This window comes from Diabrotica virgifera, chromosome 1, assembly GCF_917563875.1.
Source record: "Diabrotica virgifera virgifera chromosome 1, PGI_DIABVI_V3a".
NCBI lineage: Eukaryota > Metazoa > Arthropoda > Insecta > Coleoptera > Chrysomelidae > Diabrotica > Diabrotica virgifera.
In genome coordinates, this window is record NC_065443.1 from 102,770,201 (window position 1) to 102,793,220 (window position 23,020).

At 32.3% G+C, this 23,020-nt stretch overlaps 1 protein-coding gene across 1 annotated transcript in view; it reads left to right on the forward strand.

Moving 5' to 3' along the window:
• Nucleotides 1-3,976: 3,976 nt before the first annotated feature.
• LOC126889608 (senecionine N-oxygenase) overlaps nucleotides 3,977-23,020 on the forward strand; it is a 46,935-nt gene continuing 27,891 nt past the window's right edge. The window contains exons 1-2 of the mRNA XM_050658083.1: nucleotides 3,977-4,146; nucleotides 10,141-10,342. Of these exons, the coding sequence (XP_050514040.1) occupies nucleotides 10,155-10,342 (188 nt within the window). The 5' untranslated portion in view covers nucleotides 3,977-4,146; nucleotides 10,141-10,154. The remainder of the gene's footprint in view (nucleotides 4,147-10,140; nucleotides 10,343-23,020) is intronic.

Below are 23,020 nucleotides of genomic sequence, written 5' to 3' on the forward strand. Positions count from 1 at the left end.
TTTCAAATCGATTTTTCTAGAAAACGGTGTGTCCTACCGACTTAAAGCAAGAGTACCTTTTAGTACTAGAATACCTCACAATTTAATAATCCAGTATCAGAAATGCTTAAAAGTTAAAGACAAAAAAGTTATGCGATAAAGTAACCGTTGCCCCACCCAAAACGGACGCCTATGACTGGTACTAGAAATTCACAATAGATGAAATCGATTTATCTCTGGAAGATAAATATGTGCACCAATTTTCGTTTTTCTAACTAGAAGCGTTCTGGAGGTATTTAAGAAAAACTAGTTCAAAGACGCGATCTTCAAAGAGCTCTAGCTCCCTTAGGAAGCATTTTCGGACTAGGTAAATTGGGTTAAATTGACTTAAAATTATCTGAGAAATCTCCTGTCTTCGTTTGTCGGTAGAGTTTCTGGACACCCTGTATATTATAGGTATACTTTGTACACCTATAAAATATTTTATATAAAATATTTTTTACTTTGGTGGTTAGCATGTTAGATTCAAGAAAACACTGATGATGATCGGTCAACCGATTGAAAACTAGTTCTGTTTTGTGATGTAGCCCTGTATAGGGATTTTAACAAATATACCTTTTATAAAGGATTTTACGGTTTTTTTTTAAATCACCTTTTTTGCCCCGGAAAATATTTTTTAGGTTTTTTGGGTAATTTTAACTTTTAACAAAAAAGGTATCTTGTCATGTTTCTCAAAAGTTGATAGTTTTCGAGTTCAAGCGATTTAAAATCTGAAAATGCGAAAATACGAATTTTCGAAGCTTGAAAACCCATATATTTAAATTATATCTAATTTTTGATTCTGAAACTGTTTTCTTGTGGCATGATTAATTTAGTATTATGTTTATGTGGGGTTAGGCCACAATAATTGTTGGTGTAATGAAAAATTACATTTCTTAATTAATTACTGCTTGTACTGTTAATTAAGCCGTAATTAAGAAATGTAATTTTCATTACACCGACAATTTGCTGCTCCATCCCATATAAACATAATAATAAAATTTTTGAAATGGCCATGTGCCTAAAGTAAAATTTAAACGTTCAATTTCAAGATTCTGATGATAGTCCAGGGCGCATCTGTTTTGAGATGGACGTTGAGAGGTGACTCAAATTTTTTTGCAGAAATTGCTTGAAAATAAATCAAATAATAATATTTGAGTTATGCTCCCTCTCAAAAAGGTCCGGAACATTGTTTAAATAATCAAAATGTCAAAAATTGAAGGAAAAATTCGATTTTTTTCTTCGTTTTTTGATTACAACTTTAAAAGTTTTCATTTCCGAGAAAAGTTGTACTAACATAAAAGTTGCGTAATTAAATTTCCTACAATATAGAAAAAACCATACAAAAACAAGTACACGCATTTTACGTTTTTCAACCATTTATGCTACACTTAGGACCTTCATATTTCACCCAGAAAAACTTTATGATACAGTAAAACAATACTGTAAATTTCTTTAAGATCGGTTTAATAGATTTTGCAAAATAAATTTTGCAATCCAGCTTTCGCAAAAAAAATTCATTTTTTCAAAATGTTACAGGACTGAAAATAAAGCAGATAGCAAGTTGATTTTTTTTTGTTTATAGAAGTTAACTGTACCTTTCATTTGCAATTTTCAAAATTAAAATCGATTAATTATCACGGCGTCAGAAAATTTTTGAAATAAAAAATAATTTTTGGTGCTACGCGCAGGACAGCGGTGTTCGATTCACACAAGTTGATTTCCACCAAAATTTCTTCCAATCTTTATATAATATATTAATTTCTTACTCTATATTTTGTTGTATTTTAATATTTTAATTCCACAAAAATCAAACTAATTTTATTATTGTCTGTGAAATATTGTTTAAACAATTGCATATGTTTAAAAATAATAAACTTTTATTATTTAAGTTAAAATATATGAACAAAGAAAGTTTTTGCTAATAAAAGTGTTATTTCAAAGGATAGAGTAGGTGTTTTTATTTTGCAATAAACAAATTTATTTATTTATATCGAAATGTAATAAAAATTAAAATGTATCAATCATTATCAAAGGTCATTGGAATGCCCAATCAGAGCAAACTATCCGCTGTCCTGCGCGTAGCATCAATAATTAATGTTTATTTAAAAAAATTCCTGACGCCGTGGTGTTAATCGATTTTAATTTTTCAAAATTGCAAATGAAAGATACAGTACACTTCTATATGCAAAACAATTTTCAACTTGCTATCTGCTTTATTTTCAGTCCTGTAACATTTTGAAAAAATGAATTTTTTTTACGAAAGCCGGATTGCAAAATTTATTTTGCAAAATCTATTAAACTGATCTTAATGAAATTTGCAGTATTGTTTTACTGTATCATAAAGTTTTTCAGGGTGAAATATGAAGGTCCTAAGTGTAGCATAAATGGTTGAAAAACGTAAAATACGAATACTTGTTTTTGTATGTTTTTTTCACAATTATTGCTATTTTGCAACAAGGGTGACTATTTTTTAAATTTTTAACTAATTCTATATTGTAGTAAATTTAATTACGCAACTTTTATGTTAGTACAACTTTTCTCGGAAATGAATACTTTTAAAGTTATAATCAAAAAACCAAGAAAAAAATCGAATTTCTCCTTAATTTTTTGACATTTTGATTATTTAAACAATGTTCCGGACCTTTTTGAGAGGGAGGATAACTCAAATATTATTATTTGATTTATTTTCAAGCAATTTCTGCAAAAAAATTTGAGTCACCTCTCAACGTCCAAATGTACTAATATTTTTACAGATGGGCCCTGGTCTATGAGTATTCGGGGCTTACTTCAATTTAGACCTTTGCTTTTAGTTTTTAATTTTGCGCATCCACTCTGAAATTCTAAGTCGCACTATACTTCTGTCACACTTATACATATTATATGAACTTATGCGCCAAATTCCCAACAAATACTTGACAGTTATTAAAATTTTATAATTTACTATTAACATAGTTTTTTTAATGTTTTATTGAAGTTTATACTAAATGTTGAGAGTGAATTTTTATAAAAATGACTGTATGAAGTAAGCGCACACCGACAGCATGAAGTTAGTCGCTAAATTTTTTAGTTTAAGATGAATAAGAGTTTAGATAACTAAAATAACTAATTTTTTAATTTTTGATATTGCTTTAATAAAAATTTTTGGAAAGTAGTAAGTATTAAAATTAGTTTAATATTTAAATTCAAAAACAAATAAACTGTTTAAAATATATTTATTTCGTTGAAATCATATAATGGAAGTATAACTTCTAAGGTGAGTACAACGTACACACATTCATTTTTTGTATTCAATTAATTATTGCCAATGTGCTATTTAAATAGGCCAATCATATAGTGCGACAGAGACGCACGATGTAGTGAGACGCGCATGATTAACAATTAAAAAACAACAACATAAATTGAAATAAGCCTCCAGTATTCTTCAGAACCTTAAAATTGAACGTTTAAATTTCAATTTAGGCACTTGGCAACCTCAAAAATAATAGTTTACATATAAGTTTTCAAGCCTCAAAAATGCGTATTTTCGCTTTTATAAGATTTTAAATCATTTCATCGATTTTATACCTCGATACGATTAACTATCACCTTTTGAGAAAAATGAAAAGAAACCTTTTTGTTTAAAATAACCCAAAAAAACTTAAAAAATATTTTCTGAAGCAAAAAAGGTGATCTTTTGAATTTGTTTAAAAAAAATTGTTTTTCTGTCCAAAAATTTCGCCTGGCGAACTTCTGTTTTGTTTAAAGGGAACATTTTTGAACAGGAATCCGCAAAGAAACCGAATCAGAAAATTTATCATACGGGAGCGGCAATATAACATGGAATATTAACATTATTCTAATAAGATTAAAATGAGACACATATCTTGCTTGTACCTAGTCAACGTTATAAACAAAAAACCAACAAATTGCATAACATTTGGTAATACCAATCATTCAGTTGCTCCGCCGTTAATAATTGATTGATAAACAATTACGGTAAACAAAATTTCGACGGTATAAAATAAATTTATAAATTCTTTCTGATTTAATTCTGTGTTGAACGCCGTTGAGTGTTGTGAAATATGTTTTGTGTCTTATAAGAGTATTTATTTTAAATATTAAAAATCTCTTCTGGTTTCATAAAAGGTATGCTGTAATTTAGTATTTATTATTAACAAACACTTTTTAAATAAAGAGCAATTATTAATGGAGAGCAATTCATCTAAGACGTATTATATCTTAGTATCCCAATTATACCTTTTATTGTTATTTAATAGTTTTTAAATTAACTTAAAAATCTTGGTCCAATGCTATTTAAATGCATTCATTTTTTTCGAATCCTGAGAAAACTAATAAATATTTTTGAAAAATTTAAATCCACAATGAAAGATTACATTATTACCGAGGGCAGAAAGTCTCTTAGAATAAACCAAAATTTTTTTTAATGAAATACATATTTGAAAATACAAATCACACTCAATTTTCTCTTTTTTCCAACCCTGTAACTTATTAAAATAAACATAGAAGTTTTCAGGGACTTTCAGCCCTCGGTAATAATGTAATCTTTCGTTATTATGCGTTCAAATTTTTCAAAAATATTTATTAGTTTTCTCAGGATTCGAAAAAATGAATTTATTTAAATAGCATTGGACCAGAGATTTCGCGCCTACCCCCTTAAACTTTTTAATGGACTTATGTACATTTCCTTCATACTTAAATAGCACAGGAATGGCTTCATCACAGGTCTCCCTCCGCTGGAATTATGTATTTTGGCGGTAGCCTTTATGACCTTAGACAAGGAAAGAGAGAGGACGAGTAATCCTATGACCAAAAGTGAAGCCAAACCGACACTAGAGATTTTGATCATCGACGTATCTTTGGGGTATTGTTATGCATTGAGTATTTAAAATAAAAACATGAAATGTATGTAAAATGAAGAATTTGTGTACGGTAAATGTTTTATTAAGTTGCTCATATTACGTACATATGTTTCAATACATACATATGTTTTTATTACGAATTTTAGATGATGATTTACTTTATTTTTTATGAAATTTTAACCTTCAACGAACACCCACCACTGGCAACCCATTGTTATTTTTGACGTGACCGCCATGTTTTTGGTGACAAACAAACCAAAAACTGGCTTCACTTTTGGAACGTGTGTGTTAAATGAGTGTTATCCGTCCTCTCTTTTTTCCTTGTCTAAGTTTATGACTTCTTCTTCTTGTTCTTCTTCTTCTTCTTCTTCTTCTTCTTCTTCTTCTTCTTCTTCTTCTTCTTCTTCTTCTTCTTCTTCAAGTGCCCTGTCCCTTGCGAACGTTGGCTATTAACATGGCAATTCTGATCTTGCTTACGGCACTTCTGAATAGTTCGACCGATGTGAGCCCGAACCACTTCCGCAGATTTTGGAACCACGAGTATCTTCTGGTTCAATACTGAAATAAGAGATCTAGCGTATGAGAAGAGAAAAGCATACCTACAATACTGCACTAACAAAACACCAAACAATTACCAACAATACAAAGATACAAGAAATTACATCAATTCTAAGATAAGAAATATAAAAAGAGAATATTGGACACGCTTTACCAAAGAAATTGAACACGATTTGTATGGGGCGCAAAGAAAAGTTTGGAAAATATTAAAAAGTAGGAAAAACCCATTAACGAATATAGAAGTTTAAATAAAATAGAAGCAGAACAATGGACCGCCTATATAGAAGAACTATATAAGAAAGATACTATAATACCCGAAGAAGAGAAAGAAACAGGAAATGAAGACGAATCCAACATAGACACAGAACTAGAAATCACAAAAGAAGAAATAAGGAATAACATACGTAAATTAAAAAACAGAAAAGCCCCAGAGCCCGATGGGATACCAAATAAATTCCTAAAATACGGAGGAGAAACCTTAATTAAAAACATAGAAATAATCCTCTTTTAAGAAATAATATGTAGCCAGCGTGTACCAGATCAGGACGAGTATAACAATACCTATACACAAGATAGGAAACAGAAAAGACCCTAGAAACTACCGTACCATCACCTTGCTGAGCACAACTCCTAACTTTTAACAAAAATACTTGCTAATAAAATAAATGAAGAATACACAATTAGTGAGGAACAACAAGGTTTTCTGAAAAATAGGTCCACAATAGACGCCATATTCATAGCCAGAAAAATTGCTGAGAAAGCACTGGAATATAATAAAGCTGCATTTATGTGCTTTATAGATCTGACTAAGGCCTTCGATTGTGTAAGATTGGAAGATGTGCTAAGATCGCTAAAGGAGAAAAATCAGCCCATCAAGATGATAAGGATAATTAAAGACATTCATACGAAGAACAAAAACAGAATAAAAGTCGAGAATGAACTAACATCGGAAGTAGAAATCAACTCGGGAATCAGACAAGGGGATATCTTGAGCCCATTGCTTTTTAATTTACTAATGGACAAAATCATAGAAAACATTAAAGGTACTGGAAAAGGATATAAGATGGCAGAAAAACAAATAAAAATCCTCTGTTACGCTGACGACGCAATCTTAATCTCCTTTAACGAGGATAACTTACAGCGAATGACACAAACTTTCAAAACAGGGGCGAAGAACTATAACATGAAAATATCAACAGCTAAGATAAAATCCCTGGTAGTATCAAGGGAACCCATAAGATGTAAATTAGTAATTAACAACGAACTAATTGAACAAGTCTCGAGATTCCAATATCTGGGAGTCGAAATATGTAGTTATGGAGATGTTAAAGAGAGCATCCGAAAGCAAGCAAATAAAGCCAATTACGTGTCAGGATGTCTGAGGGATGTCATCTGGAGAAACAAAGATATGAGGCTGGAACGGAAATTACGCATATACAAATCATGTGTAAGACCGATCATGACGTACGCGATAGAAACAAGATGTGACAGCAGAAACCAAGAAGATACTGAGAACATCAGAAATGAGAACATTGAAATCAATAACTGGGAAAACACTGGGAGATAGAATAACGAACGACAGAATAACAGATCTCTGTAACATACAAGATATAGTACGGTGAGGAAGACAGAGACGACGAGAGTGGAATCAGCATGTGACGAGAAAGGACAGCGAGAGAATAGCCCGTATAGACAGGGATTCGAAGCCAACAGGCAAGAGACTAATAGGAAGGCCCTTTAAAAGGTGGCGAGATAGCTGGCAGTCAACATCACAGCTACGAATACAAGCTCAAAATCGGTTAAGAACAGGCCAAGATGCCCAATATAAGAAGAAGAGGAAGAAGAAGAAGAAGAAGCAGAAGAAGAAGAAGAAGAAGAAGAAGAAGAAGAAGAAGAAGAAGAAGAAGAAGAAGAAGAAGAAGAAGAAGAAGAGTATCTTCTCCTGCCTGGCCCTCGCTTAATGTCTATTTTACCCTGCACAATCAATGGCAGTAGACGGTACTTATCGTGTCTCAATATGTGGCCTGGATATTTAATTTTTTTTTGTTTAAATTATGCTCACGATTTCTTTCTCTTTTCCGATTCTGTGGATTACCTTTATGTTGGTGACATGCTCGGTCCAGGATATGAAAACTATGTAGGACAAAGGATAGAGCTGCTAGAAGATGATGGAAGTAGAGGTAAAGGAAAACCGAAGAAAAGATGGAAGGACTGTGTGGCATTGAATTTCAGGCAGACATGTGTAGGTGAAAAAGACACGATGGATAGAAATGAATGGGGAAGAAGAGTAAGGAAAAGTAGCTACTGAAAATGGAAAAACTGAGGAAGAAGAAGTTGACTCAGTGTGATCCAACCTTAACGTTTATTACCATTATAATTCTATTAGTATTATAATTATATTATTATAATTATATTAGTATCTATTAATCTATTATTATTATAATTATATTAGTATTACCATTATAATTCTAATTAGTGCACTCACTGAAGGTGGATATGAGCTATTACCTCCGATTTCGTTGAACCTGCATCGATTTGCTGGAAAATTAGTGAGTTGTTAAAGGATATCTCAAGGAACAAAGGTGACATGGTGCCAACTTCCGCTTTTACCCTGGGGGTGGATGTTACCCCTTCTCGGGGGTGAAAATTATTTTATTAAAAATAACTCCATAATTCGATAGAGACACAAATTCTAAGCAAAATTTGTTATATAAAGTTATTAAAATAAATCAAAACTTTTTAAGTTATTAAACATGAAAGATTTTAATTTTTCCTGAGAAAAATGCACGTTTTTAACTGATTTTTCATAAATAACTCAAAAACTATAAGTTTTTAGAAAAAAGTTATTATTACCAAAAATGAAGCTAATAAAAAATGAAATAAACTCCTTACTAAAAAAATATTTTGGTGATAATTTGAAGTGTGTTATAGGTAATTGAATGTATATTTTTTTCGGTGAGTATCCAAATCTAAGTAGACAAGCTTAAATAACGGGAAAATGTTGCACTTTATAACATAAAGTATTAAACATTTGTCAAAGTACTTAAAAATATCTATCAAATGAGCGTCCGAACAAGTTGATAGTATTAAAAGTTTATGCTCCAAAAATTTTTCAAAATTTTCTTTTAAAAATTTCTCCAAAAAATGTTGTTCTTTTTTTTAATAACTCCATCAATTTTTACGGTATTCAGTTTAGCCTAAAAACCATTTGAAAATTAATTTCAAGGGATAATAAACCACGTCAAATTTATCCTTTTAAACTTCTTACTTTTTTAGAAATAAAAGGTTAAATAGTCCCGTTTACATGGTTGTCACAGCAAAATTTAAGTTTTAAACGTTTCTATCTCGGTTCTTTTTTACCCTAGAGAAATAGTAAAACGGTGAAATATTTGGTATAGAAAAACTAAAATTTGGTTATATATAATTTTTTTACGTATATTGAGTATTTTTGGAGTTATTATCAAAAGAAAATGAAAATTACAATAATTTAAAAAAATTTGATTTTCTTAAATTATATATTTTTTTCAAAAATTTGCCTTCTAAACCGGTCAAAATTTTTGAAATCATTACTTTTATAAAGAAATTCTTGTAAGGATTACTATAAATTTAAATTTTTGTGGAAATGGCCTATGTTTTATTTTTCACTTTTTCCTAAAAAATTTGAAAGTGTTATCTTATTTTCATCATAACTTGCTTAATTTTGATGCTATTTAATTCTTCTGGAGCTCATTTGATAGTTATTCCGAATTACTTTGATTATTTCATTTATAGGAGATTCTGACCAATAGAAAGCTACAGAAATTCAAATTAAGGTGATAATTTTTGGTAATATCCCGTCGTCAAGTATATTACGTCAGATGCCCTTCGTTGCTACGAAAAAATACATTCAGTGACATTAATGGCAATTAATGTTTTAAAAGTTATAAAAGTGATGACTTTCAACTGTAAAATATTTTATATCAACTGTGTGTTTAACAGTACTAATTTGTACTTACATAAACAAATTACAATAAAATTTTGGGTTTGAACAGTTTTATTCATGAAATAATCGCAACAAATTGCACTCGATCTCTAAAATTAATATAAAATTTTAGAGCTCTTGTGCAATTACTACTGATAATTTCATAGCACGTATATTTTATAAAATGCATCGTTTTATTCGTTTTCTCGTTATTTAAGCTTGAATACTTAGATTTGAGTACTGGCCTAAAAAAATATACATTCAATTACCCATAAGTCACTTTTAATTAACATTAGTTTAGTTTTTTAAGCAAGGAGTTTATTTATTTTTTTATTAGCTTCAATTTTGGTAATAATAACTTTTTTGAAAAAACTTAAGTTTTTGAGTTATTTATGAAAAATCGGTTAAAAACATGGATTTTTCTCACGAAAAATTAAAATCTTTAATGTTTAATAACTCAAAAAGTTTTGATTTATTTTAATAAATTTATATAAAAAATTTTGCTAAAAATTTGTCCCCCCTGTCCCTGTTTGCTAAAAGTTGGCATTATGTCACCTTTGTTCCTTGAGGTATTCTCTAACTACTCACCAATTTTCATGAAAATCGATGGAGGTTCAACGAAATCGGAGGCGAAAACCGTCAGTGACTGCAAATTAAAATGAAAATTTATGTGCATATGTGACGTTCTCAACACTTCATGAATTAGAGTAATGTTTTGGATCATTCTTTTAATATTCTCAGGTATTTTTGACAAAATGAAGGTAGCTGTAATTGGAGCAGGTGCATCTGGGGTTTCCTCAGCAAAACACATCAAGGAAAATGGATTCGAGTGTGATGTTTTTGAAATGGCAGAAGGATTAGGCGGTACCTGGATTTACACAGATGACGTAGGAGAGGACAAATATGGATTTCCTGTTTATTCAGCTATGTATAAAAATTTAAGGTAAGTGACATATGCAACTAGATTAATATATACATACATACATACAAAGTCGGAAAAATGAAAGAATACCCATGAACGATCACATTAATCACTGATTTTGTATTTGCTGTCTTTTTTAACAAACGTTTGTTATTTTTGGAAAAAGACAGCAAATACAAAATAAGTGATTGATGTGATCGTTCATAGGTATTCTTTCATTTTTCCGACTGTACATAATCGATTGTCTCTTTTACCATTAAGTGTCGAGGATTCTTTCTTTATATGATACTCTCTGAAAATTTACGCCACTTCTTCCTATCTGCTGCTAAAACTTTTGCTTCGATTTTGAACGATGTTCCCCTTTTCTTAAGTATTTCGTTTACAATACTGTTCCAGCTTTTCCTTGGTTTGCCCCTCGTGCTTTCACCCACTGCTTTGGCCTCCCATATCATTTTCACTTGTCTGTCACCACTCATTCTTATCATGTGTCCAGCCCATTTTAACTTCTTTTCTTTAAGAGCGATTTTATACTGTAATTCATGTCTTATATCTTTTGTCTAATCTTCTTGCTCCCACCACTTTTTTAAGTATCTCATTTCTGTAGCTTGTAATCTTTTTCTTTATCTGTCATTAAGTAGGTAGGTACCCAGTTTTGTGCTCCATATATTGTAATTGGCATATATACGGTTTTATATACTGTCATTTTGGTTTTTCTCGATATTTCTTTTTTGTTTAGGAAATTTTTATACAGTGAATAATAAGTTCTCGTTGCCAATTTTATTCTGTTACCAATTTCATCTTCTTGTTTACCTTTATTGTTTAACATTATTCCCAAATACTTAAATAGGTCTACTTGCTTGATTTTTTGCCCTTCGATTTCAATATTTACAGTTGCTTATTTTTTGGCTATTGTCATTACTTTAGTTTTCTCCATATTTATTATTAACTTGTAGTTTTTTAGTTCTTCAGCCCAGATTCTTATGATATCTTCGAGAGCCTTTTCAGTTCTTGCAACTAATACAATGTCATCATCAAATGCACAGACTTCAATATTTATTTGCTGCAGACTTCTATACCCTATAGCGCATATTTTAGTTTTTATCCAACACTTTTTAATAACTTCGTCCATAACAGAAATAAATTAGGGCTCAGCACTCCACCTTGTCTAACCCCGTTGTTGTTAGAAAATTCGCCTGAGATTAAATTACTTTTTCCTGACCTGGTTTTTTTTGTTGACATACAAAACTCTTTATTACACTTACAAGTTCTCCATCTACTTCCTTGTTTATCAGGCTTTGCCATATTCCTTCTCTATTGACCATGTCAAACGCCTTTTTCATATCTAAAAACACCAGGAATAGTATATCGTTTTTTAACAGTGTTTTTTCAGTAATTAGATTAATCTCACAATAAAACACTGAAAAACGTTTGTTTTCTATACTTCCACAAAATCTATTACAACTATGTTATTACTACAGCTGTTTCGGCAAAGTGCCTTTCTCAAGTGATATATTTTACAATGTGTTTGCCTTTTTAAGTCTTTAACTGAAGAGGTTGAGGAGTGGGGAGCTGTTTGTCTCGAGTTGGTCATTCAGAATTATATCTGTATTTTTCAATTTATTAATTTCCACTGATTCTAAAAGTGATAGCTTAAGACCTTTATTTTGAATATGTAGAATTTGAAACTCTTCATTGAAAGAATGATTATGATCTAGAAGGTGAAGTGCGTATGTAGAAGTGTCTGTTTTTCTATTGTTGAAAGCCCTTTTGTGTTCTGCTATCCGTTTGTCAAAAGTTCTGCCAGTTTGACCGATGTAAGTTTTCGGACAGTCCCCACAAGTTAGTTTGTACACACCACTCTGTAGTTGCTTTCTCTTTCGGCTTTTATTGTTTTTAATATGTTTGCTTAAGTTGTTGTTAGTTCTGAAAGCTGGTGTTATTCCTTTCTTTTTTATGTATCTGGCTATTTTTGTTGTTATTTTGCCAGTATATGTGAGAGAACAGAAGGTACTGGGTTCTTTCTGTGGTGGTGGATACACTAATTTCAAGGCTTTCTTATGGAGTTTTTGGTTTAAAATGTTGTTAACTGTTTGTTCGTTATAGCCATTGTTTACTGCTATTTGTCTAATGATATTTAGTTCTGTCTCGAAGTTATTTTTTGTCATAGGAATTTCTGTCAGTCTATGTATCATGCGATGGTAGGCTGCTAATTTGTGTTGTGTAGGATGGGATGATAATTTGTGTATAGTTGTGTCAGTATGGGTAGGTTTATGATATACGGAGAACTCATGTTTGTTGTGTAGTCTGGTAATCGTTACATCTAGAAAGTTTATGGAATTATTCTGTTCTGTTTCTATTGTGAACTCAATATTACTATGAAGTATATTAATGTATGATAGAAATTGGTCAAGTTGTCTGTTAGTTCCTGTAAAGCAGAGTAGTATGTCATCCACGTATCTCCACCAATATAAGAACTGTTTAAATACGGGGTGTTTAGAAATTGTTGTTTCAAGTTGGTTCATAAATATATCTGATAGTAATGGGCTTAGAGGATTACCCATAATAAGTCCTGCACTGTTGTTTGTGTAAATTTGATTATTAAATTCAAAATAGTCTTGATTTATGCAAATTTCAAGAAGGTGTAAAATTTCAGATGCAATGATCGGATTTGTACTATTATGTTCTAAAAGGTTTTTAACTAAAACAAAAGTTTCTGTAGGAGGAACACTAGGAAAAAGATTTTTTACGTCAAATGAAATTAGTCTGGAGTTGTTGGGCAATTGAAAATGTTGTATTTTATTAACTAGTTCTAGTGTATTTTTTACGGTGAATTTAGGTGAAAATTTAGTGTATTCTGTAATAATATCTGACAGTTTTTTTGAAAGTTTATATGACGGAGCTGTATAAAAAGAAACTAAAGGTCTTATTGGGTGGTCAGGTTTGTGTAGTTTAATAAAAGATTATAATTTGGGGGGTTGTGGGTTCATAATATTAAGGTATTTCTATTCTGTTGGATTTAGTATTGATTTTGAATTTTCAATGGCTAGTTTAATTTGTTTTCGGTATTTTTCTGTGGGGTCTTTGTTTAGTGTTATACTATTTTGGATATTTAGATAACCAAAATTTTTAAATAACCAAAATAGTATAACACTAAACAAAGACCCCACAGAAAAATACCGAAAACAAATTAAACTAGCCATTGAAAATTGAAAGCTATACACAATTCATCATCCCATCCTACACAACACAAATTAGCAGCCTACCATCGCATGATACATAGACTGACAGAAATTCCTATGACAAAAAATAACTTCGAGACATAACTAAATATCATTAGACAAATAGCAGTAAACAATGGCTATAACGAACAAACAGTTAACAACATTTTAAACCAAAAACTCCATAAGAAAGCCTTGAAATTAGTGTATCCACCACCACAGAAAGAACCCAGTACCTTCTGCTCTCTCACATATACTGGCAAAATAACAACAAAAATAGCCAGATACATAAAAAAAGAAAGGAATAACACCAGCTTTCAGAACTAACAACAACTTAAGCAAACATATTAAAAACAATAAAAGCCGAAAGAGAAAGCAACTACAGAGTGGTGTGTACAAACTAACTTGTGGTGACTGTCCGAAAACTTACATCGGTCAAACTGGCAGAACTTTTGACAAACGGATAGCAGAACACAAAAGGGCTTTCAACAATAGAAAAACAGACACTTCTACATACGCACTTCACCTTCTAGCTAGATCATAATCATTCTTTCAATGAATAGTTTCAAATTCTACATATTCAGAATAAAGGCCTTAAGCTATCACTTTTAGAATCAATGGAAATTAATAAATTGAAAAATACAGATATAATTCTGAATGACCAACTCGAGACAAACAGCTCCCCACTCCTCAACCTCTTCAGTTAAAGACTTAAAAAAGCAAACACATTGTAAAATATATCACTTGAGAAAGGCACTTTGCCGAAACAGCTGTAGTAATAACATAGTTGTAATAAATTTTGTGGAAGTATAGAAAACAAACGTTTTTCAGTGTTTTATTGTGAGATAAAATGAACTTCCATCAAGTAACGGTCGAATCCATCAATTAATTAGATTAATATGTACTGTGAAAGTCCTAAATCCGGTGAATGTCGAGATACACCAGTGAATGTCAACATTCACCAAGTTGCTTGGCGTATGTCCGAATTATTGGATAAATATTATATTTTCTAACATTCACCGGTGCTACACTGCGAATCAGTCGGTGCTTTAGATGTAGGCGGGCATGTGTTCCAATCGAATTTTCTTGAAAAGTATTCAAATAGGCCTCTAGCTGTTCTTCAGTTTCAATATTTACAAATATTTAAAACAATATTACAATATTTAAAACTAGTTACAACCACTTATTTCTGACATTCGCCGAAACTCTTTTGCGCCGGTGATAGTCCGAATAGAAACTATTGGGACCGTGCAAGTTCTGCAAAGCGACACCTGGTTTCTACGCTCAGCAACATTTTTCGCACTTTTAATTATATTGGCTAATTATATTAGTCCTGGTTACTGGATAATTATCAAGGCCATAGTCCAAAAAATAATAAGAAGAAAAAATAAGATTCAGGTTATGTTATTAAAACGTAAACAATTGTATGTAGTAAATAAAATTAGTTATTAAAATGCAGTACTGCAAGCAAAATACAATTAACTAAATTTACCTTTATATAATAATTGCATATCATATCAATGTTGTGGAGCAATATATAATTTTTCTTCTTCAATGACAGTAGGTATGAAATAGACGTCAATTTGACAATTTCAAATATGAGACTCTGAGACGGATTCTGCATATGAGACTCTTCAAATTGTTAAGAGATGTCGCTGGATCGCGTTCCAATGGGAATTTGAATGATTTTTCAAATTCCCCTTAAATTGATGGTTAAGCTGTTTTTCGATTTAGAGGAGTGCAGGCTAGCGCTGTTGATAAAGCCTGAAATGGTTTAAACAGCTGTCCAGCGATTGTGCATCCCTCTGAATCGAAAACAAGCAAAACCATCTTTTACTTTTCTATCTTTACTCAGATTTGAGTACTAGGAAGTTTCTTTCTGTCCTTTTCCTAGACGAATGAAAACGGAATGTTATTGCAAGGAGTCTTTTTCGTTTTCTATATTCGTCGTCTGCGGTCTTATAAATTGTAAAAGTCGCAGATTAAGGATGTACCAGAAAGAACTTTCAACACGAAAAGTCTCAGATTTAAATAACTATTTACCATTTTAATTTTATTAAAGTGGTGGATTCTGCATCTGAGACTCTTCATTTTGTTAAGAGATGTCGCTGGATCGCGTCTCAATGGGAATTTGAATGATTTTTCAAATTCCCCTTAAATTGATGGTTGAGCTGTTTTTCGATTCAGAGGAGTGCCCGCTAGCGCTGTTGATAAAGCCTGAAATGGTGGAAACAGCTGTCCAGCGATTGTGCATCCCTCTGAATCGAAAACAAGCAAAACCATCTTTTACTTGACAATTTCAATTGACAATATGAATTATTTAAGAAAGTTGCGATATTTCTCCGCTCTTCGCACACGATCGTTTCTCGTATCCCCTTCAAGTACTTGCACACCGCGAATAACAAAATTTATAAATATTCGGTCTTTCACCAAGGCATTATTTGATGTATTTTCGGACTTTCACAGTAACATATATATTTTTTTCTACGGTCGTGCTAAAAGAGCCACTTTCACGCACGCATTTCGTTTCCGAATGTTGCACTTTCCCGCACGGCGTGCGTGAAAGTAAATTTTCCCGCACGGCGTGCGGGAAAGTAAAATACTTTGTAATATGGCATTATAATATATTATAGTACATACTATAAACTAATATTTAGATATTATTTACTAATTTTATTTCAAATTTATCTTATTGTGTTCATGTTTTAATGGAATTAGCGCGATTATTTCATTCATAGGAGATTCTGACCAATAGAAAGCTACAGAAATCTAAATTAAACTGATAACTTTTTTGATAATTGCCCGTCGTCAAGCATATTACGTCAGATGCCCTTCGTTTCTACGAAAAAATATATTCAGTGACATTAATGACAAAGGTTTTAAAAATTATAAAAGTGATGACTTTCAACCGTCAAATACATATTTATAACAACTGTGTGTTTAATTGTACTAATTTGTACCTACATAAATAAAATACAATAAAATTTTGGTTTTGAACAGTTTTATTCATGAAATAATCGCAACAAATTGCACTCGATCTCTAAAATTAATATAGAATTTTAGAGCTGTTGTGCAATTACTACTGATAATTCGATGAAATAAAATTATTTTGACATAATATTTTAAAGTCAGATTAGTAGACAATTAAAATGGTTTTGAATCGTCGTCATGGAAACCAATATCGTCGTCGTGGTAACCCATTATATTAAAAGTTTGGTTTTGACAACCTTGTCAAAGAATTAATTTGTGTATTTTCACTTCTAAATAAAAATTGATATGACTCTATAGTCTAAGAGCTGGGAGCGGATTTTGTGCGTGATAAGTAATATGGAAAAACTATACGGGGATATGTTGAATTAGTTGTGTACATGACTTTCACCAACGGCCGGAAACCAGAGTTGGGGCCGAGGGTAGTTATAAGGGGTCAAAGTCGCGGAATTTATCATTTTTTTTATGACGCTCATGATCGAGATAGTGCACCAAAATTTGGGAATAAGTAGGTCATGACGTACCTAAGTAAAATCTCTAGGGGCTCAACGCTGCGTGGCCGACAAAGGGGTGGGGGTAGGGGTGAATATAAAAAATATAAGGGGTTTTTTGCGACGTTCGTGATTGAGATAGTGCACCAAAATTTGGGTATAAGTAGACCATGACATAAATAATTAAAATCCCCAGAGCCGGAAACCAGAATGGGGAAGGAAGGTAGTTATAAAGGGTCAAACTTCCGTTTTTTATTATTTTTTTATGACGCTCATGATCGAGATAGCGCGCCAAAATTTGGGAATAAGTAGGTCATGACGTAACTAAGTAAAATCTCCAGGAGTGGAACGCTGCTTGGCCGACAAAGGGGTGGGGCAGGGGTGAATATAAAAAAATGTAAGGGGTTTTTGCGACGTTCGTGATTGAGAGAGTGCACCAAAATTTGGGAATAAGTAGACCATGACATAACTAAGTAATATCCCCAGAGGCGGAATTCAGAGTGGCGGACGAGGGTAGTTATAAGGGGTAAATTCGCGGTTCTTATTATTTTTTTTGTGGCGCTCATGATGGAGATAGTGCACCAAAATTTGGGAGTAAGTAGGTTATGACGTAACTAAGTAAAATCTTCAGGGGCGGAACGCTGCTTGGGGTACAAAGGGGTGGTAGGCAGGGGTGAGTATAAAAATATATGGGGATTTTTTTGCCGTTCGTGATCGAGATAGTGCACCAAAATTTGGGAATAAGTAGATCATGACATTACTAAGTAAAATCTCCAGGGGCGGAACGCTGCGTGGGAGACAAATGTTGTGCCGAGTCCCAAAAAAAAATACACACTGCGATTTTGGCCCCTTAAAACTACCCTCATCTCCAACTCTGATTTCCGGCTCAGGGGATTTTACTTAGCTAAGTCATGGTCTACTTATTCCCAAATTTTGGTGCACTATCTCAATCTAGCACGTCGCAAAAAACCCATTATATTTTTTATATTCACACCTACCCCCACCCCTTTGCCGGCCACGCAGCGTTCCACCCCTGGAGATTGTACTTAGTTACCTCGTGACCTACTTATTCCCAACTTTTGGTGCACTATCTCGATCATGAGCGTCACAAAAAAAAAATAATAAAAACGGCGATTTTGACCCCTTATACCTGCCGTCATGCCCAACTCTGGTTTCCGGCTCTGAGGATTTTACTTAGTTATGTCATGGTCTACTTATTCCCAAATTTTGGTGTACTCTCTCAATCACGAACGTCGCAGAAAAACCCCTAATATTTTTTGTATTCACCCCTGCCCCACCCCTTTGTCGGCCACGCAGCGTGCTACACCTGGAGATTTTACTTAGTTACGTCATGACCTACTTATTCCCAAATTTTGGTGCAGTCTTTCGATCATGAGCGTCACAAAAAAAAATAATAAAAACGGCGACTTTGACCCCTTATAACTACCCTCATCCCCAACTCTGGTTTCCGGCTCTAGGGATTTTACTTAGTAATGTCATGATCTACTTATTCCCAAATTTTGGTCCACTATCTCAATCACGAACGTCGCAAAAAACCCTTTATACTTTTTATATTCACCCCTACCCCCACCCCTTTGTCGGCCACGCAGCGTTACGCCCCTAGAGATTTTACTTAGGTACGTCATGACCTACTTATTCCCAAATTTTGGTGCACTATCTCGATCATGAGCGTCATAAAAAAAATAATAAAATCCGTGAATTTGACCCCTTATAACTACCCTCGGCCCCAACTCTGGTTTCCGGCCGTTGGTGAAAGTCATGTACACAACTAATTCAACATATCCCCGTATAGTTTTTCCATATTACTTATCACGCACAAAATCCGCTTCTATCTCTCCGACGGCTTTTTTCCAAACGTACGGCCCTAGAAAAAATATTGTTCCTAACTCATGCGGAAAGTGTCTTCCCCGCACTCGACTGCTTGCCGAACTCCGCTATCGCGTCTTTAGGGTCAACGGCAGTCTCGTGCGTGCAAGTATCACTTTCCGCACTAGTTAGGAAAATAACTATTTATTTAATGATGAAAATACTGACAACAGGTAATTTATAGATACAGTTCATTGATCTCTTAAGTCTGTTATTTGGTTTGGTTTTGGAAAGAATATCATATTTCCTATCCCTTTTAATGTTTTTGATAAGCCATTTAGTCATTTTCAAATCCTCTTTTGTAAGAATTCCTGGATTGTTTATGTTTCTTGAAATAGCAAGAAATGCGTTTGTAAAAATGAAAACATTTCTTTGCAACAAAGACCTTGGATTGGAACTGAGAGTAACAGCTTTGAGATGCTACGTGTTCTCGATACTGCAATATGGACTTAAAAGCTGGACAATGAAGCAAGAACACATAAATAAGCTCCAGTCATTTGACATGTGGTGTTACAAAAGGATGCTTAGAATAGCATGGACACAGAAGAAAACTAACACGGAAGTATTGCGAGAAATGGGCAAAGAATGCAAAATAATAAACACAATAAAAATAAGAAAGTTGCAATATCTTGGATACGCAATGAGACGATAACGATATCAAAAGCTAAGACTGATAATACAGGGAAAGATAAGAGGCAGAAGGAGTATTGGAAGAAGGATAATGTCATGGTTGAAGAATTTAAGGGACTGGTTTAAATGCAGTTGTATAGAACTCTTCAAAGCAGTAGTAGGTAGAGCAAAGATAGTGATGATGACATCCAACCTCCGATTAGAAGATGCCTCTTAACCCTTATCCGGGCAACACATTTTACTTACGTAACCGGGCAACTCGGGTCCGTTGGGCCCACCACTGTTCTTGAGTGTACTATTCATATTTACCCATATATTTCTAATATTCTGTTTTGATTTTTTATTAAAGTTAAATTTAAATTGTCTAGATTAAAAAAAAAGGTGCTACTATAGTATGCGGTCTACCTCGAGGGTGCGATCTACCTGAAGGATTTGCACAAAATAATGAAATGCAAGAAAACTTTTGTAGAAAAAATATTTATTCACAAGTAATAAACATTTGGAGTCAAATAAAGACTTAATTAATAAAGAAATAAAAACTTTTGTAAATCTTTAGAGGAAATAAAAAATGTAGTATATCAAAGTGTGTAAATAATTTATTTCTTTAGCTGAGCGCTTTCGACATAAACGTCACCATCGGAGCTAATGGTCAATTGTTAAAAAAGTACCGCTACAAAATTGAGGTGTTAACATTTGCATCTTGTGAAAATAAATTTTGGTTGGATATGCTATGTCCTCCGTACAACCCCAAACAGCAAAAACAGAAAAACGGCCACATGACACGTTACACAAACACAAAAAGAATTTTTTCATGGTATAGGTATCACCCATCCATTGTTGGCCTAGTAGTTTTCTATATAATATTTTGTAATATTTTGAATAGCTCATGACTATGTTGAAGGAAACATACTTCTAAACAAATTCAGTGATGCATAAAATTCAATAAATTTTTTTTTATCAGTTTATGATAAAAGAATTGGCGTCTCGGGCCCGTTGGGCCCACCTTGCCCGGATAAAGGTTAAAGAAGAAGATTAAACAGCTCGGTGCCGATCGTATCTTAGACTATAATAATTCCATATTGATATTATTCAGATATTACGTCAAACTATGATAAAAAAATTGGGCTTATTAAAGATTATTCTTATACTTATTGCATTTTATTACGATCACGGCGCAATATATATTATTAATTGATAAGAAGCATATTTCACCACTTGATAAAAATAAATTATTATTAACCCAATTATTGTAACAAATTTTAATAGCGTACTTTCCCAATTTTGAAATGATAAATATGAGTGGAAAATACATGTCAATAAACTTATTATTTATAGTCTGATCCGAATCTAGGTCGACCTTCATCCATCTGCTGTTTCATCCGGATGAAAAATTTTTTTTATTAAATTTAATAATAATAACGTTTATTCACTTGAAAAATATACACATATAAAAAATATATATAATTATTATGATGCAATATAATATCTACGTGTTTTAGATATGTTGTTATATGTATTCAACGCAAACAAACCATAGAACCCATTAAAACAATTAAGTTGTGCATGGGCCATTTTAGTATAGTTGTGTTAGATATACAACATAACAATTATTTTATTGTGTTGGATATAATAATAATTATTTTTAAGAAGTAACATTTTTACATGCAAGAACAATACAAATTAATATAAACAAAAAGAACATGGTATGAAGTGAAGAAGTTCATCAATTTTTGAGCGTTTATTTTTTATTTATTTTTTTTGAGTATAATTATAGGTTTACAGGTTTATATTATTTATTTAGAGCTACTGCCTCAAAAATTAAAATAGCTATGATGATTGCCAACCTCCGTAGCGGAGATGACACCTGAAGAAGAAGAAGAATTATTTATTTATTCAAGAAGATGGTTAAACATTTTTCTATTATTTATTTTTAAATAAGTCTGAAATATGCACTTTATTAATTTAAAGGAATTTATAGTAATTAAGTAGGTTTTGTATGTTTGAGGAAGCAAATTATATATTTTTATTTGAAGGTATTCAAAGTTTCTTTGTCCAACTACTTTCTTTGTTAAGTTTGTTCTAATAAAGGACTGAGATCTACTTCTGGTATCGTATGTGTGTTCTAGTGGTACAAGTAACTGTTTATTTTTATATAGATTAGTGAACATTGCCAGTACAAACAATTGCCTTATATCTAACACTTGAGCTTCAATAAACAGATCGTCAGTACTGTGAGCTAGTTTTTTATTGTAAATAATTTTTAATATTTTTCTTTGTATAATGTTAATTTGCTTTAGGTGCGTATTTGCAATGCCACCCCAACTAAGAATTCCATATCTTAGACGTGACTCTACTAAAGAGAAATAAATAATTTTTAAATGATGAATGTCTAATATACTTTTTAGATATCTAAATTTATATAAAAGACATCTTAAAGTTTTGCAAGTTTGATTTATGTGCTTATCCCAGCGAAGATATGAGTCAATCTGAATTCCTAAATACTTTGTACTACTTGCACTGTTGATCATCAGATTTCCTATAATTAACGAGTTATAATCGGGTAAGCCACTTTTATAACTGGTAAATGGGACATACAGTGTTTTTTTCAATATTTACCGTGAGTAGTTTATGACTGAATATATCTATAATATTTCCTAGGTCCCTTTCCATTTTAAGCTTTAAATTGGTCCAAGTGTCAGCAGAGTATAGGATCGCAGTGTCATCTGCAAAGCTTAAAATGTCGCCTTTAGTTTGGAAAGTCAGTATGTTATTTATATATATATAATAAATAAAATTGGTCCTAATACCGTTCCCTGTGGTATACCAAAGTTAATGTTCCTTGTACTACTTTGTGTCCCTTCTATTCTCACTACTTGTTGCCTGTCCTTTAAATAAGCGTCCATCAAATTATATGCTTTCCCTCTTATATAATAAAATAATATAATAAAACATGACTTGCATGGGTTGCGTATGCATGGGTTGCCTATCAAAATCTTGTCATAGCTATCCTTAAGGGAGGGAACGTAGGGTTTGAAATCAATATTTCAAGCACATGACAAGATTTTGATAGGCAACCCATACAAGTCGTATTTGTGTATGTATGAAATTTAATAAAACAAGGTTTCATCCGGAAAGCAAATGGGTGAAGGTCGACCTAGATTCGGATCCCGTACTATTAAGATTCTTTTAGTAAACATGTCTTTTTAGTAAATATAGTGCAGTCAATGAGGGTATTTGGTTCCAAATTCCGTCCTAATGGATCAATTTACTTGATATTTTCATAAAAAAGTAGGGAATAGCTCAAAAAACAAAGTCTAACCTATGCTACAATATATAGAAAGGGGGACAAAGCAGAATGTCAAAATTATAGGGGTGTGGCACTATTAAATGTAATATATAAGATATTAGCAGTCCACATCAAAAACAAGGTAGCAAGAAGTCTTAACAATAGCATAGGTGAATACCAGTGTGGCTTTAGAAAAGGG